General features: G+C 38.3%; 1 protein-coding gene and 1 pseudogene across 2 annotated transcripts in view; one reads left to right on the forward strand and one right to left on the reverse strand.

The window, feature by feature from the left end:
- LOC147638092 (uncharacterized) overlaps window positions 1–13506 on the reverse strand; it is a 38007-nt pseudogene extending 24501 nt beyond the window's left edge.
- A 418-nt stretch (window positions 13507–13924) lies between these two features.
- The window catches only part of LOC147638093 (mitogen-activated protein kinase kinase kinase YODA-like), a 38111-nt gene continuing 36081 nt past the window's right edge, over window positions 13925–15954 (forward strand). For both annotated transcript variants that reach the window (XM_086797992.1, XM_086797991.1), the window contains exon 1: window positions 13925–15819. In XM_086797992.1, coding sequence (XP_086654118.1) covers window positions 15248–15819 — 572 coding nt within the window. In that variant the 5' untranslated portion in view covers window positions 13925–15247. The remainder of the gene's footprint in view (window positions 15820–15954) is intronic.

A 15954-nucleotide genomic window follows, 5' to 3' on the forward strand; every position in this document is an offset into this window, starting at 1 on the left:
GGGAGGGATAATCCAAGCAAGGGATAACCGACTGTTTCAGGCACAGCCTCCTGAACAAATTTATTTTTCTTATGAGTTGCAGGCATTTTTTCTCTCGGATCAGAGCATCCCGGAGAAGCGGCGCTGTCTGGAGGCTCGCAGCGCAACACAAATCGACAGGCGACCGTAAAGGGGGGTGACTATTCTCTCTCCACCATTGCTCATTTTAATAGCGTTTTTTTTGTAATTTTTGAGTTCTCGCATTGTTTTTTTGCAAGAATTAAAGATGTCTACTAGGCGTAGTGTGTCTCCACCGCCTTCTACTTCTCTAGGTTTTTCAAGTCTCTTGTCCTTGGTCATGGGTTTGACCCCGACCGAATTGTCAGGCCATACACGCCCGACCGTTGTCCGGTCCGGAGTGCGCTTGTCGATCACGCGTGATCCGCTAGCGCCCTCCTCGTCTATTGACCCTGCCTTAGGACCCAGCGAGCCTACAGTGGCCGCATTGACAGATGACCCCTTTCTGGCCGATGAGCCAGAGGACATGAACACCGACGTCGTCGAGGGGACCGAGGAGGACCTCTTGGATTATGACGATGACGATTATGACCTATTGGACCCTACTGACGTCCTGACAGAGACGGAGCTCTCTAGTGGACTGTTTAAATATCTTAATGCCAAACTGACCAATATGTATAAAGTCCAGGCTGATTTAGTCACGATGCTACAGAGCATCTCCACACGGTTAGATGCACTGATGACAGCCGCCTCGGCTAGTACTCCGACTCCTCGTGGTAGCCGAGCTCCTGTGACACGGGTGAGCGTAGCCTCGCCAGTGGTTGCAAGAGTACAGGCCGATGCGCCTATGGGGCCGTCCGTAGCGACAGCTTCGTCGTTATTAAAAGACTTAAAGCCGCCTAGTTTTAGTGGCGAGGAGAAGGAGAGAAACAAGGACTCGATCAATATGTTTCTAGCGAAGTGGTCGGATTTGCACGCGCGCTGCGACAGCAGCCTAGCTGGATACAGCCCGTAGAGGCTAGCCTCTCATTAACCGGCAAAGCCTCTCATTAACCGGCAAAGCGTACAAGTGGTGGATGAGTTTGACAACTCGCCCTACCACTTGGACGGAGTTTGAAACGATGTTTCGAAAAGAATTTTTGCCTGTTAATGAGGCAGAGAGAAGCTGGGAGTTATGGGACAAGTGCTCGATGGAGAACAAATCCCTAACTCAGTACATCTCAGACTATAGGGAGATAGTACTCAAGCTAAAGGGAATCGATGCATTCCAGACATTGCAAGGCTTTAAAAGAGGCCTCAAAGACGATTACCTTGAGTACATAGAGCCCTTACAGCCTAAAGACTTAGCAGAGGCAATTAAATATGCGCAGATATTTGATGACATCAAGCGCCATAGTGCGCGTGGTGGTTCTAACAGGGCCGAGGGTAGTGAAAAGAGGACGTCAGGCCTTAAAAGAAAAGGGTTCCGCAGTGATAAACAAGGGGATAGGACGGACCAGGAAGGACAGGGTGGTCATTGGTCTAAAAAACCGCGACCATCCAGGAAAAAAAGAGACAGCGAAATCCAAAAGAAAGAGCAGTATATTAAAGCACGAAAGGAAAATCGCTGCTTTAATTGCAATAATGTAGGGCACACGAAGGCTGAGTACTCGTCCAAAGCCTAAAGCCAGCTCGAGTGGCAATGAGCCCAAAAAAGATGGTAAATCTTCTAGGCAGTTGCATACAGTGCAAAGACTCCCTCTCAGTTCCGCAGAGTTCAGAGAGGTGACAGTGTGTCATTGTGATGAGCATCACGGTTGTTCAGTGATACCAGCGATGTGGCAGCCTGCTGTAGGTCCGCATGACATGGTGCGCATGTATGGCACCATAGGTGGCCGTAGAGTCACAGTTTTTATTGATGATGGAGCTAGCCACAACTTCTTGAACTACTCGTTAGTCAAGAAGTTGGGGTTGACTGAGACCCGGAGTGATCATGAGTAGCCAACAGATATGACAAAACGGTATGGAATACCGTAGTATTGGGGGTCCCATTATCTATGTAGGACTACGAGGCTCCGCTTGACTTTCAAGTCATGCACTTAGCCAGAGCAGACGTATATCTAGGCAGGGAGTGGCTGTATGGCTTGGGCCCTAGTCTAGCTCGGAACTACTTACATAATACGCTATGTTTTGAGCACGAAGGTAGAGTCATTACCCTGCAGGGCGACCGTACTGTCCCTGCCACACCACTTATTTCCCCCATGGAGCTGTGTACAGCGGTCCGCAGAGACCAGATAGCAGAGGTATATGCTTGTTACCCTCTTTTGAATTCTGTTTTCGTAGATGAAATGATAAATGATGTTTGCGTAGACAAACAAGGAAAACAAGATAGCCTTGGACGAGACCCGCTGTTTGAAAACCCTGTTTGGCATGCATGTGATTCAAACAAGAAAAAATCCAAGATGAATGAGACATTAAAGAAAAAGTACGTAGATACTTTAATGAATTTACTAGAGGAATTTCAGGATGTTTTTCCTGATGATTTACCAGATGGTTTACCACCATCTAGAGAAGTAGACCATGGCATCGAAGTTATGCCAGGATCAAAACCTATAAGCAAACCTGCTTATAGATTAAGCCACTCTGAAGCACAGGAGGTGGAAAAACAATTGACGGAATATTTGAACAAAGGCTTTATTCGGCCTAGTTCAAGTCCGTGGGCATCGCCTATTCTTCTGGTAAAGAAGAAAGACGGATCTATGCGGATGTGCATAGACTATAGGGCTCTTAATCAGATAACGATTAAGAACAAGTATCCGATGCCACGCATGGATGAGTTGTTTGATCAACTCTATGGATCGAGATACTTCAAAAAAATAGACCTCAGATACATCTTCAAGGGCCATGATGTAAGGTTTCAATCACACTACATGAAGGTTTGGATGGTTTTGGTGGCGAAGTCATTGATGAAATTGAAAGGTGTCTAGATGCATGATATGTCTTTGCATTGGAGGCTAGCTGAAGACTATTTAAGTTTGACTAGAATGATGAGAAGCCAAATATGCATTGGTTGCATGTGCATACACCTAGAGGTCACAATGTCACGTTTCAAGATGATGATAGTGTTATTGAGGTTGTTCAAAGGTAAAGTGAGGAAACAAGCACACTTACTAAATGGTTTACATGCAATGCACAATATCCTGATGCAACGACACATTATACACTAATTTCCCTCAATATTGGGTTTGGAAAGAAATGGACTAAAAGCAAAATGTGGAAACCCCATAGGTCGTATGTATTTGCAGTGCCTTCTTAGGGCAAACAACACTATGCAAATTTACTCCCAACTATATGTAAAGGATACAAGTCATCCATTCATTCAGTGGTTGTGTCTTCCCTACATTCAAGGTAGCATCATGTATTGCTAGAGGAATACTAGAGGATGATGGAGAATGGGTTTCATGCATGGAAGAAGCAATTCTCTACAATCAGGTTTGCAATTGGGGTATCTATTTATAACAATGTTGTTGTCTTGTGAGCCATCTTCTCCCCAAATATTATGGGAGAGATTTTTGGGGTTAATGGTTGAGGAGTTCTTGCATAGTCTAACAATAAGCATGGGTCTATTTATTGGAATCCAATCTTTTATTGAAAATTATCCATTGCTACATTTAGAAGAAATGCTTCGTGCATTGGGATGGACATTGGCTGACTTTCCTAAAATGCCTCGGCCTAACACAAAATATTTGAAGAGATAACTTTTGACATGATTGAACAATTGAATTTATCTCATGCAATGGAGGCAACATTAGGACCTTCAAGGGAACACGTTGCTCCATTTCCAATAGGTTGTGCCTTTCATAATGCGTTGCAAGTAATTATTTTGGGTGCAGGTGAGGTTTGCTTCCTCGATGACCCAGGAGGATCAGGAAACATATTTGTATAATTGCATATTGGCATGATTACGTGGGGAAGGGCATGTCGCTCTAGCTACTATATCCCCAAGCATTTTTGCTCTAGTCTTGGTGGTTAATGGTCAAACAACACACTCAAGGTTCAATTGGAGAATTATTCAACTTGCAACATCCCTGTGCATGAGATTTTGAGGATTTGTAAGCTAATTATTTGGGATGATGCTCCCATGATGCATCAATATGATTTTAAAGCACTTGATAGAACCTTAGAGATATAATGTGTTTGGATAAGCCATTTGGGATGAGGCTCTCATAATGCATCAATATGATTTTAAAGCACTTGATAGAACCTTAAGAGATATAATGTGTTTGGATAAGCCATTTGGTTAAAAAGTCGTTTATTTAGGCATATTTTGCCTGATGAAGGGCATACGGGTGGATGTGACATCGTGTCATTCCTTCTTCTATAATTATGTAAAGGTTTTGAAATTGATTTTTGAAACATGCGAATAGCCATATGACAGAATGATGCAATAAGTCCAATGAATGGATCATGAATATTGGCAACAATGGAACAAATTGTGGTTGTGATAAAATAACATTGTAGAGCTACCAAAAGATATGGTTTTACAAAGCTTATGAGTGAAAGACTTGATCTATTTGGTATACTTAGAGGTGAGTATCACATCAAATTATGCTACATATTTTAATGAGTGTGCCATCTTGTCTCCTAGAAATAGTGAGGTTGATATTTCAGTGAGTGTGCCATCTTGGCCCCTAGAAATAGTGAGGTTGATATTGTGAGGAATACTACATTGGATGCTATGGTCAGGCTACACAATATTTTACTGTTGATTTAGTTGAGAACTCTTTTCTTTACTCTATTGAGTTCTTAAACACCCTCAACCTTGGGGAAGGTTCTCCACCCCATTTCTTAGACTTAAAACTTGAAGCCCCTATTATATTCCTTTGTAACTTTAATTTGATCCAAGGCAAGGGCTATGTAATGGTACTACTCGACTGATATGCAAGGCACTTCACCTGAAGGTGTTGGCAGCAAAAATCATCACATGTAGTAAAGTTAGGGAGAGAGTTTTTCTTCCTCAAATTACATTTATATGTTTTACATGCCATTCAACATGAGACGTAGGCGATTTCTAGTGTGTTTAGCATTTAGAACGACTATAAATAAGGCACAATGACAAACACTAAGTGTGATGGGGTTGTATTTGGCCACTCCTATTTTTACATATGGGCAACTGTATGTTGCATTATCATGGGCACAAACTTTCCAAGGAGTGAAGATTTTTCTTGTAGACGATTATTTGACAGGAAGATCTTCTTCTAAAAGTGATATGCTCATGAGACGAGTAAGATTGTTTATAAATAGATCTTAGATGATACTAGGTGATAAAGTCAGGTACATATTTTGTTTCTATTTTCATTATGTTGGTAGATATTGTGTATGTGTATTTGTATGGTAATTGGTTGGCAACATAATTGGCATGTGGATGGATATATCAAAACATGATTATATATGTGGTATGGATTTAGAAGGTGTGGGTGTATGGATATTAAGGTATGTAAAGATTTATCTTTTTCCATGAGTATGTTTAATGTATAGTTTTTTGATACATAACATTATCTATATATCTATCTATTAACAAAGGATGGAGAGTGCCATGTGGCATCTCCCAGCTACTCCACATGGTAGCTCCTGCTAGTCTACCTACCACATGGTGGCTCCCCCAGGTGCTCCTCACACTTTGCACGCCCAGGTGATCATGCCATATCAAATCACATCACACTCTCTTCACGCTTCAAATGTTGCCCTTAGTTGAGTGCTCTTGAAAGCATAAACTAGATTATGCTTCTCGCAGTTAGATTAATACTTTTATGACTTAGACATTGATTATTTACCTCTTTCATTTCTTAAACTATAGATATATATGTGATACATTGCCCTTAGTTGAGTGCTCTTGAAAGCATAAACTAGATTATGCTTCTCGCAGTTAGATTAATACTTTTATGACTTAGACATTGATTATTTACCTCTTTCATTTCTTAAACTATAGATATATATTTATTTATCTTTTATGACTTGGAACATTGACTATTTACCCCTTTCATTTTTTGAACTATAGATATATATTTATTTATTTATTGGCTTCGAAGCATGTATGCAGAGTGCTCTCAAAAGTGCACACTACATTATGCTACTAGCAATTAGATTGATCCTTTCATAAGTTATAACATTGACTACATAGCTCTTTTGTTTATAAGGAAAATATCATCATATCATGGGTTTGGTTTGAAGATGAGCTTTATCATTATTTTTGTTAGAAGATATTGTTCATACATGTTTTTGTGGAGAGAGAGAGAGAGAGAGAGAGAGAGAGAGAGAGTATGTGTGTATGTTTTGAGAGTTCACAATTATAATTGAGAAATTCCTTCACAATTATACTGCACGGGTATAATTTCATAGGGTTACTTTTAAAATGCACAAGAAATCCTATGTGTGGGTCATATATCTCTACTTCTATTACCCACGTGGCAACTCCTCAGCCCCCCACTGAAGCGTGATGGGGAGCTGCGACTTTAGCTTCTTCTTCTTCGCGTTACTGTGCATAGCTTCTACTTCGCGTTATTGCGTATTATGTCTAATGCTCTCGGCACCCAACTCTTGACTCCTTGCCTCCTCCTCCTATGACCTTTGGAGAGAGGGTTTGGTCCCATGCCTTCGTCTTCGCTAAAAGCAGAAGGCCTTTGGATTTTTCTCCTTTCGAATTAAGGTTTTGCCTGGCTTTGACATTATGGAGAAGGTTGCATGGGTTACCTGTGCCCTCAAATTTGTAAGTTCCTGCGTAACCCTAACTTTGTTTGAAGGCGAGCTTTGCTTGCATTTATTTGAAGCCTTTCTTAGGTCAGCTCCAATCTCTTCACTTCTCCCTCTTAAATACATTTTCTTTGAATAAAGATTAATTGGCATTATTCACATATCTTTATAGAGAGAAAGAGAGATAAAAATAAGAAATAGAGAAAGTTCATTTTTAAAAAGGCAATATAGTACAAAACAGATACCTAAAGGGAGAGATCGATGAGCTTTGTTTGAGTAAGAAGTCTTTTTAGAAGTTGCAAACAATAATGCTGCAGCAACACGCGTTGACAATTATTAGTTTTAATAGGGATTGAGATTCTATCCTAAATTTGGTCATTATCTACATGCATGCAAGGTATTATTGGTGATATATTTTGCATGACAAATAAACATTAAATTAAAACCAATATTAACTATATGGGCAAGTGTAATATTGACTAAATTTGGGCATTATCTACATGCATGCAAGATATTATTGGTGACATATTTTGCATGACAAATAAAGAAACATTAAATTAAAATCAATATTCACTATATGGGCAAGTGTAATAGAAGTGTTGCTTTCATAGTCCAATTTTCCATGCTAAGGGAAACATAGATTTTAGTAAACTTATATGTGTTTTTTGTTATCGATGCCGCTCTAAAAGAACTTATATAGCAAACGATGATCATTACAAGAAAATTACCCTTTTTATGGCATTGCAACTCTTCAAGATCAATGGGTTTTCAAACGAGATCTTGAAAACTGATGCTATTAATCAACTTTTGAACTTAACACATGAATGCTAGTGAATGGAAACTTTACAAGGCATTTTGAAGAATAAAAATGAGTTCCTCTAAAAATAAACATCAATAATGGCTTTGCATGCCAAGGGATGCATTAAACAACTCATTAAAGAGATCAACTATGTCATTAATAGTTGATGATTAATAATAAATCTAAACTTGGTAGGTTTTAATCATCACCTTTGAACATGGTAGTTTTTTATCATCACCGCATATAATTTTTTAGGTTAAGATATAAACAAGAACACAACTATCACAATAGAACCTACTTTGCAATCTTCTAATAAATAAATAAATATTTATAAAGACGTGAGATTCACTTAGCATTACCTCTATTAAAGCATTGTGAAATATATTTTAATATACATGCATAATAAATATAAAATTTACATGCACATGTGAGAGACAAAAAGTGTAATTGCATAAAGCCTAGGTTTGTTACTCAGAGACAGGTAAAAATAATTAAAATTTACATACACATGTGAGACAAAAAGTGTAATTGCATAAACCCTAAGTTTACTACTTAGAGACATGTAAAAATAATTATGAAAACATGCAAACAAAATATGAATCTTTTATTATTTCCAATTCACAAGTTTTGAGGCATTTAAGCTATACTAGCTACTACAAATCCTTTAAAAAATTTTATAAATACATCCTAGGAGCCTTTTAAGTTGTACTACTTACAAAATTTTCAACACCTTTTAAGTTGTAATACCTGTAAAATTCTCAATGCCTAAAATAAAAAATGGCCAATACACCTTAAGTGTATTACTTTCCTGTCAACACACACGTGTGATACGCACAAACACATAGACATTCTCTCTCCTTCCCTCTCTCTCTCTCTCTCTCTCTCTCACACACACACACACACACACACACACACACATCATCGTCGTCGTCGTCGTCATCTCTTACATCATAATTACATGCTTATTTCATTTTTGTTTTGGAATGACAACCATGTAGTGCTGAAGCTATCTCTCAGCTATCTTGTCCATGTAGTGCTGAAGCTATCTCTCAGCTATCTTGTCCATGTGTGCATGCATGTATGTGCGTGTGGTCGAGTATTTGCTTGCTGATTATGCTATAAAACCTTCCATTGGTTATTACCTTTTTTTCAAGCCCTTCCATTGGTAATTGCCTTTTTTCCAAGGCCTGCATTGCCCAATGGTTGAATAAAACTTAGTGTTTGTGTGCTAATTAAGTCCATAAAATTGATCAATGACCATCATGCAAAAATACAAACAAAGACCACAAAATCAATCAATCACCATCATGCAAAAAATGCAAATAAAGACCACATTAGGGATTGCTTGCTAGTTCATTGCCAAGCTAAACACTATTGATAGTACCTTCGAGCATGAGGCTAGACTTACAAGGACCACTACCATCACCCAAACCTTGATGTGTGATATCACTATAGCTCACTTTCAAAGTGTTTAACTCCGGCTTACTCAATGCATGATTTGGATGTTGATTTCCAAGGAATCCTCCCTATTAAAGATGCCTAATTATTATGAGTAATCCACTCGCTTACAAATGCTTGAAGTTAGTAGTAAAAGCAATAGGTTGCTAAGCCATTTTACAATGAGCCACACAAGAACTATAAACATGATAAAATTCATAAAGCTATTCTTGCCTTTTTTACTCTCTCATGTGAAAAGAGTTTACGTAAATCTTGAACTTGCAAGTTTTCAAACATAGAAAAAGTTGGTAGGGTAGAAAGGTCAATTTCTTTGCCACTAGCTATTCAAGAATAAACATTTGAGGATTTAAGAAAAACTTTGATCTTCCTTGAGTGGGTAGATTTTTCCTTTTGCAGGACATCATGGACAGTGGGAGAATTTTGTGAGTCCTCGATAATCTTTGTGATCTAGTGGTTGTAAAATTTTATGTTTTTTTCCCTCTCTCATGTGAGAATAATCTATGCTGTAAAACTTAAACCTATAAGTTTTTAAACATAGAAAAGGTTGCGAGGTCTAGAGGTCAATTTCTTTACACCCTCTAATACTCTTACATTGGATATTAAAGGACAAACATTTGAGGATGCTTGAGTGGGTAAATTTTACGAATTCAACACCATAATGTCCTGGCTTTTGCAGGACATCGTGGGGGAGAGTGGGTGAAAACTTCTTTGGATCGATAATCTTTGTGATCCAATGGTTGTAAATTTTTATGTTATTTTTTCCAATTATGTTTTTAGGGATTTTGGATATATTTTAGATATGTTTTTAATGTCATTTATTTTCCCTTGTTGTGTTTTCAAAAGGTTAACATTATTTTATAGAAGTATAATGTCATAGATTTAATGAATTATATGAATAATTTTATCCTCTAACGAGATGCCAATGTTTGAAAACGATTACAACAACTGGGTGCAATTGTATTAATAAATTTATATTATATTGAAATGACATCTCTTAAAAATGATTATAGCTCGTGCAACTATAATAATAAATTTATATTCTATTGAAATGACTGCTCTTGAAAATGATTACAATTGGTGCAACTATATTAATGATCCTTGAAACCCCAAAAAGCTAAAAGTAAAAGTGAAGCCCATAAATTATAGGCAGTATTTTGAGTTTTTTCTTAAATGCTATTATTTTAATACTGCTATTTTTTGGGTTTAATGATATTGTGTATTGAAGTAGTATTTACAAATTTGTACAAAGCTTATCAAAAACAAAAGGAGGCTTTTACCTTTGGTTATACAAATGTAGGTGCCTATCATTGTTAAAATATTTATCATTTTATTGGACATAACGGTTAACATTTTTTCTCTTTAACATGACTACATTATGTCGTGTTCTAATGGTTTGAGGTCAATACTTCATTAGTATGTATGAAAGTGTGTATTTTAAATTTGCACACATGTACCAACCTCCTACGACAAGGACGATTGCGTATTATCCTCTTGGAGAAGAGAAAAAGATTAAAGAAAAGGGCTTATTGAAAGGCATGAAGGAGGGCTCAAGAGTGCCTAACAAGGTATACCAAGAAGGGGAGGGTATACGAGTTATGACCCGCCAAGAAGGTGTGAAGGAGGGCTCAAGAGTTCCTAACAAGGTGTACTAAGAAGAAGGAGAGGGTATACGAGTTATCCACCAAGTGTAAGCGATGTTGATTGTGCCTACAACGCCAAGCACATTTGAGATGCTCAATGGTGGAGTAAGGCATAACATAGAAGACGGAGAGGGTATACGAGTTATGATCCACCAAGTGTAAGCGATGTTGATTGTGCCTACAATGCCAAGAACAATTGAGATGCTCAATGGTAGAGTAAGGCATAACATAGAAGACGGAGAGGGTATACAAGTTATGAACCACCAAGTGTAAGAAATGTTAATTGCGCCTACAACGCCAAGCACAATTGAGATGCTCAATGGTGGAGTAAGGCATAACACAGAAGACGGAGAGGGTAACTTTGCTAACCTTCTACCCATAACGTATGGAGTCATGGTAAAAACAATACCAATATAAGAAGCCAAGCATAACAACCCACATGATTCATGGGGTAGACGATCTCTTTTCTTTAACACGTAAGAGGAAGCACAATGTTTCTATCATAGAGTGTAGCTCCAAAATAAAGGTGCATGCTTAAAAAAGTTGCATTAAATGTTGTTTCATATTGAGTTGTTTGTGGTCATCATCATCAAAATCGAGGAAACCCTTCCACATACTTTTTCCCCGCATATTATTTTGAAAGGCTATATATAGAAGCTTGGTTTTCGTCAAAGAAACACAGCTTTTTGAAGCTTTTTCTCGACAACTCTGGCTTTTAGATATGTCAATCTATGGATTTTGGATAGGTTGTTACTTTATGCAATCAGGGGAGGAGCAAGGATCTTCACTTGCCACACCTGTGGGAAGCCAGGACACATGGCTAGAGACTGCTAACAAAAAAGAGATTTTAATTTCGCTTCATCTAATTCATGCAACTAATCATTTGTCTATTTTTGTTAATTATACATAGAGCTAATTGATAAACTTTACAAATTATGTTTTTTTAATATTTAAGCAACTAATTTCAATATGTAATAATTATTAGATGAACACCATTTGCAAATGGCTATTTGCAACTTGTTACCTTTTGTAGGACATTATAGTGAGTGGGTGATTTTTTCCGACTCTAACTTCTTTGGGCAATTAATATTGTGATCCAACAGTTGTAATTTTAGGTTTTCATGTCATTTTTTTCTCTTTTGGATCTTGGATATGTTTTATATACAATTTTAAGATAATTTATTTTCCTTATTTATTTCAAAGGCTAAAAATATTTTACAAAAGCATATTGTCATAGATTTAATGAATTATACGTATATTTTTATCTTATATTAAAACGATGGCTCGTGATAATCATTACAGCTGGTGTAACCGCATTAATGATTCTTGAAAAAGTTAAAAGTAAAACTGAAGCTCATAAGTTATAAGCATTATTTTTGAGGTTGTTTTTAAAATGTCAAGGCTCATATTTTCATATATTTGCAAATTTTCCTTTAATGCCATTGTGCACTTAAGTAGTGTCGTGAATAATATTTCCAAATTTTTGTAGAACTTGTGAGTAACAACATAAGGCTTTTGCCGTTGGTTATGAATTTAGGTACTTATCATCAATAAAATATTTAACATTACCACCTTATGGTACTTGGGTGTGTGCATACGTGTAGAAGTATGGGTGAAATTCCCTTTGCCCATAGGTAAGACTTAGGACTCTATCTAAAATTAATTAAATTTTTAAATGTCTAATGGCTAACAATTTTTACACGAGCTGCCCACTATCTGTGAGATGTCCTCTGCTTGGTTGAGGGGTTGAGAAAGGTAAAATTTTTTAGCGTGGTAGTAGCTATCTTTGAAGTGGAATGTGACCAAATCTATTCTTGCCACCAAAATTTTCACATGCTTCCAACGCTCGCATTTAACCGTGCCTATAGTCTTAAGGTGAATGCTACTAGCTTGATTGATCACCATGAAAAAATCCCCTCATATGGTCTAAGGAGTGGTGCCATGAACATAAAATAAAACCAAGTTTTTGAATCATTATTATGAAAGCTAAGAAAAACAAGTTGCAAATATTCCTTTGCAAAAGGGTGTCTTACCACTATACCACGATATAGTGTTTTTTTTGGGAACAATAATTTATTATTAATACATTAAAGATAGCAAACTTTACAAAAGACTTTCAACCTCCCTTAGTCCTATTTCCTATTTAACAACTAGTGTTTTTATTATAAACAATAACTACAAGTACATAAACAATAAATGTTAATTAAAACGTATCCACACCAAATCAAAAGTTTTGAAAAACAAAATTGAATGAACAAAGCTTGACCCTTGGATTGCTTGATGATGGACTTTTTATTATTAACAATAACTTTACTTACATAAACAATAAATGATAATCAAAACATATCTACACTTCATTAAAAAAATTTTGAAAACTAAATTACAAAATTAACCTCCATCCTAAGATCACTTATGTGTGACTTTGATGGAACAATTTCCCCCTTATTCCTCACAATGTCTAGCATAAGGCAAGACCAAATAAAAAGGTGTTAGTTTAGCTGGCCTAATTAAATGAAGCCCCATGACCTAAGGTAAATAAGGACATGCATAGTAAGAGATTTTTGTATTTAAGTGTAACTAAAATGCTCAAAAGATGGCTATTGTTAGCATTCTACCTTTGTATTTAAGTGCAATTAAAATGCTCAGAAAATGCATAGTGCTTTAGTATTCTACCCAAAGGTTGTGATTCAAACCCTTTACAGTTCAAACCTCTCCCAAAAAGGAAATAAAAATGGATGTTATTTCAATCTCCTCCTCAGCTACCTGTCCATCCTTTGCCAACCTGTCTTTCTGAATCCGGCTAAGATTGAGCTGGAATTCTTCCTTGGCTTCCTCCATCAACTTGTCTTTTTGAATTTGGAATTCTTCCTTGGCTTCCTCCATCAACCTGTCTTTGTGAATCCGCCGGCTAAGCTTGAGCTGGAATTCTTCCTTTGTGGAGCATTTTATATAGGTCATTCAAATGGCATAAGATGGAAGTTATGCTTCTTCTAATAAAAAGCATTACTTTTTGTAACCATGTAATTGGTTCCTTTACCCTACAATATAATTCTGGGCTTCATATATATATATATAAAGAAATTCATTTGCTCGTGCAATTATATTAAAAGCTGCTGGACTCATTGATGTGGGGTGTTGGTATTACCATCAAATTTCGAGTGTGTACTGATGGGGGGCTTTATCTTTTACTGCTAATCATTCTATCAACCCCTGTCTGCCATAGCTAATGCCTAGCTGTAAAATTTGGCTTGCAGCTGGGCTACTACCTAGCTATTTAGCAATAGTGATGTCCTCCTCCTCCACTACTCATCAGTGGGTACTCACTACTACTTTTCCCCCTCTTAGATCTCTCTCTCTCTCTCTCTCTCTCTCTCTAACATCCTCGATTTCTGCTTCGCGTGCTGTCTTTCCCGAGGCTGTTCTCTCTCTCTCTCTCTCTCTCTCTCTCTCTCTCTTCTTCCTCTTTTCACTGTCTCTGCCGATCTCAGCTCTCTTTTACTCCTCATTAACTTTACTCCGCCCCCTTAATACAGCCCATTACTGCCCACCATCGCTTCCCCCCCGAGCTTTTCTCTTTTCGACAAATTGGGTTTTCTTCCCTGGCCAAGAAAACAATTGGGTCCTCCCCGCTGCACACACCCTTGTGGGTCGCTAGCATCGCTGCGTTTTTCCTGTCTACCAGCACGGCAACTCAGAAATGCCCCATCAGGGATTTGTTGATGCCAATCTCGGGGTCTTCAGCAGACGATCTGTGCCCGCATGCTTGAAACTTGCCGCATTCTTGCTCTCTTTCCCCTTTGGGAGTGTAATTGCCCCATCAGGCGTGGTGATTTTTTGATGCCAATTCGGGCTCTTTAGCAGACGACCGAGTGTACAGCCAGGTTACTTTAGGGCTGCAGAGGCGAAATTCTCCCTCTTTTTCTTTACATTATTTGTACCTCTTTTACTTACACTAGGGTTACACAGGAGTTTTCCGCCTTCTTCACGTGTTCAGGTGGGTGAAGAACAGGCTTGCCGTGCAAAGATCTTAGCAGCAAAAGCGATCTTTAGCTCGCAAAAGGCTAGTCTCGCCATAGCTGGACCTTCATGTTTGCAGAAACTTACTGGGTCCCATCACTTGAAGACCAAAAGGGAAGCCCTTGCATCAAGCATTCATGGATGGAGAACATGGAGGAGCCTTAGTAGGCAGAAGCAGTTTATCACAGCACCACATACATGGTCCATTTATATCTGCTAACTTTTTTATCATCCTTCTTATCTCTTCTGGCCTGGAAAAAGGGCAGTTATTTTACATTTTCGCTATTTTATGAGAATGGGCGTGAACTTGTTTTAGCAAGGTTTAGGTCAGTATTCTATGAATCTTGGTACACAAGGCATGTTAGAATATTGAAACATGCCCCTCAAATGGCAGCTTTACCTTAAGCTGGCTTTACCAGCACAGCGTCTGGGTTAGTAAAGAGTTCTACAAGCGCACTGAAACGGGCAATAATTGATCACATGAAGGCACCATTTTTCTGCCATCATAGATATCTTCATTTTGAGCCCTTACATTAGGTTGTCTTCACACCCAGCTCCCAACAAGTCCCATTTTCTGCAATTTCAGTATCCCCAGCACTGTCTGCAAATGCCGATGTTTCACTCGTTTTTCAGGCGTACCAAGGACTCAAAGAAGAAAGGAATCAGTGACAGTGTCAAGGATGCATCCCTGAGTAACAGTGACAGGTCAAGCCACAGGACGGAACATGATCCGTCCGTTATAAACTCCCCCAGGTTAGTGAGGTCTGGAAACGTTCGAGGTCAGAGGCGCTCAGAAGATGATAGTGTTGATGCATCAAGAAGCTCACTGTACAGCATTGATCACTCGACAGAGGTGGTTTCTGGATCAACATGGGGTTCACAGTCACCATCACCTTCCAACCCAGTTTCCCGATGTCCAAGTAACCTAGATAGACTAATGCCATTACCCCTTCCTCCTCGTTCATTAGTGCAACCAAGTGGTCAACCGTTTGTTCCACTTCCCTCTCCACGACCTTGGCCTGGGGATATCAGGGATGCAGAAGGGGCATCAGGGTATCTGACCGACTCGCCCTCGAGTGATTGCTCATCAGAATGTGGTCTTGGTCATGAGATGTTTTCTTCTTACAGGAGGGTTTCTGAAGGGGAAGCATTCAGGCCACATCAGTCCATAGGTTCTGAGTAAGAGAGCTTCTTTTCTTCTGCTATTCTTCAATTTGGCTTTTCAACTAGATTTTTTGCATCTTCAAAGAATTTATTTGATTGTGGGTCTTATAATAAGGTTTTATTTACTCTTGGCATAACCTTACTCTTGGT

The sequence above is a fragment of the Cibotium barometz genome, chromosome 5 (genome assembly GCF_041138505.1).
Source record: "Cibotium barometz isolate CiBa-2024 chromosome 5, ASM4113850v1, whole genome shotgun sequence".
Classification (NCBI taxonomy): domain Eukaryota; kingdom Viridiplantae; phylum Streptophyta; class Polypodiopsida; order Cyatheales; family Cibotiaceae; genus Cibotium; species Cibotium barometz.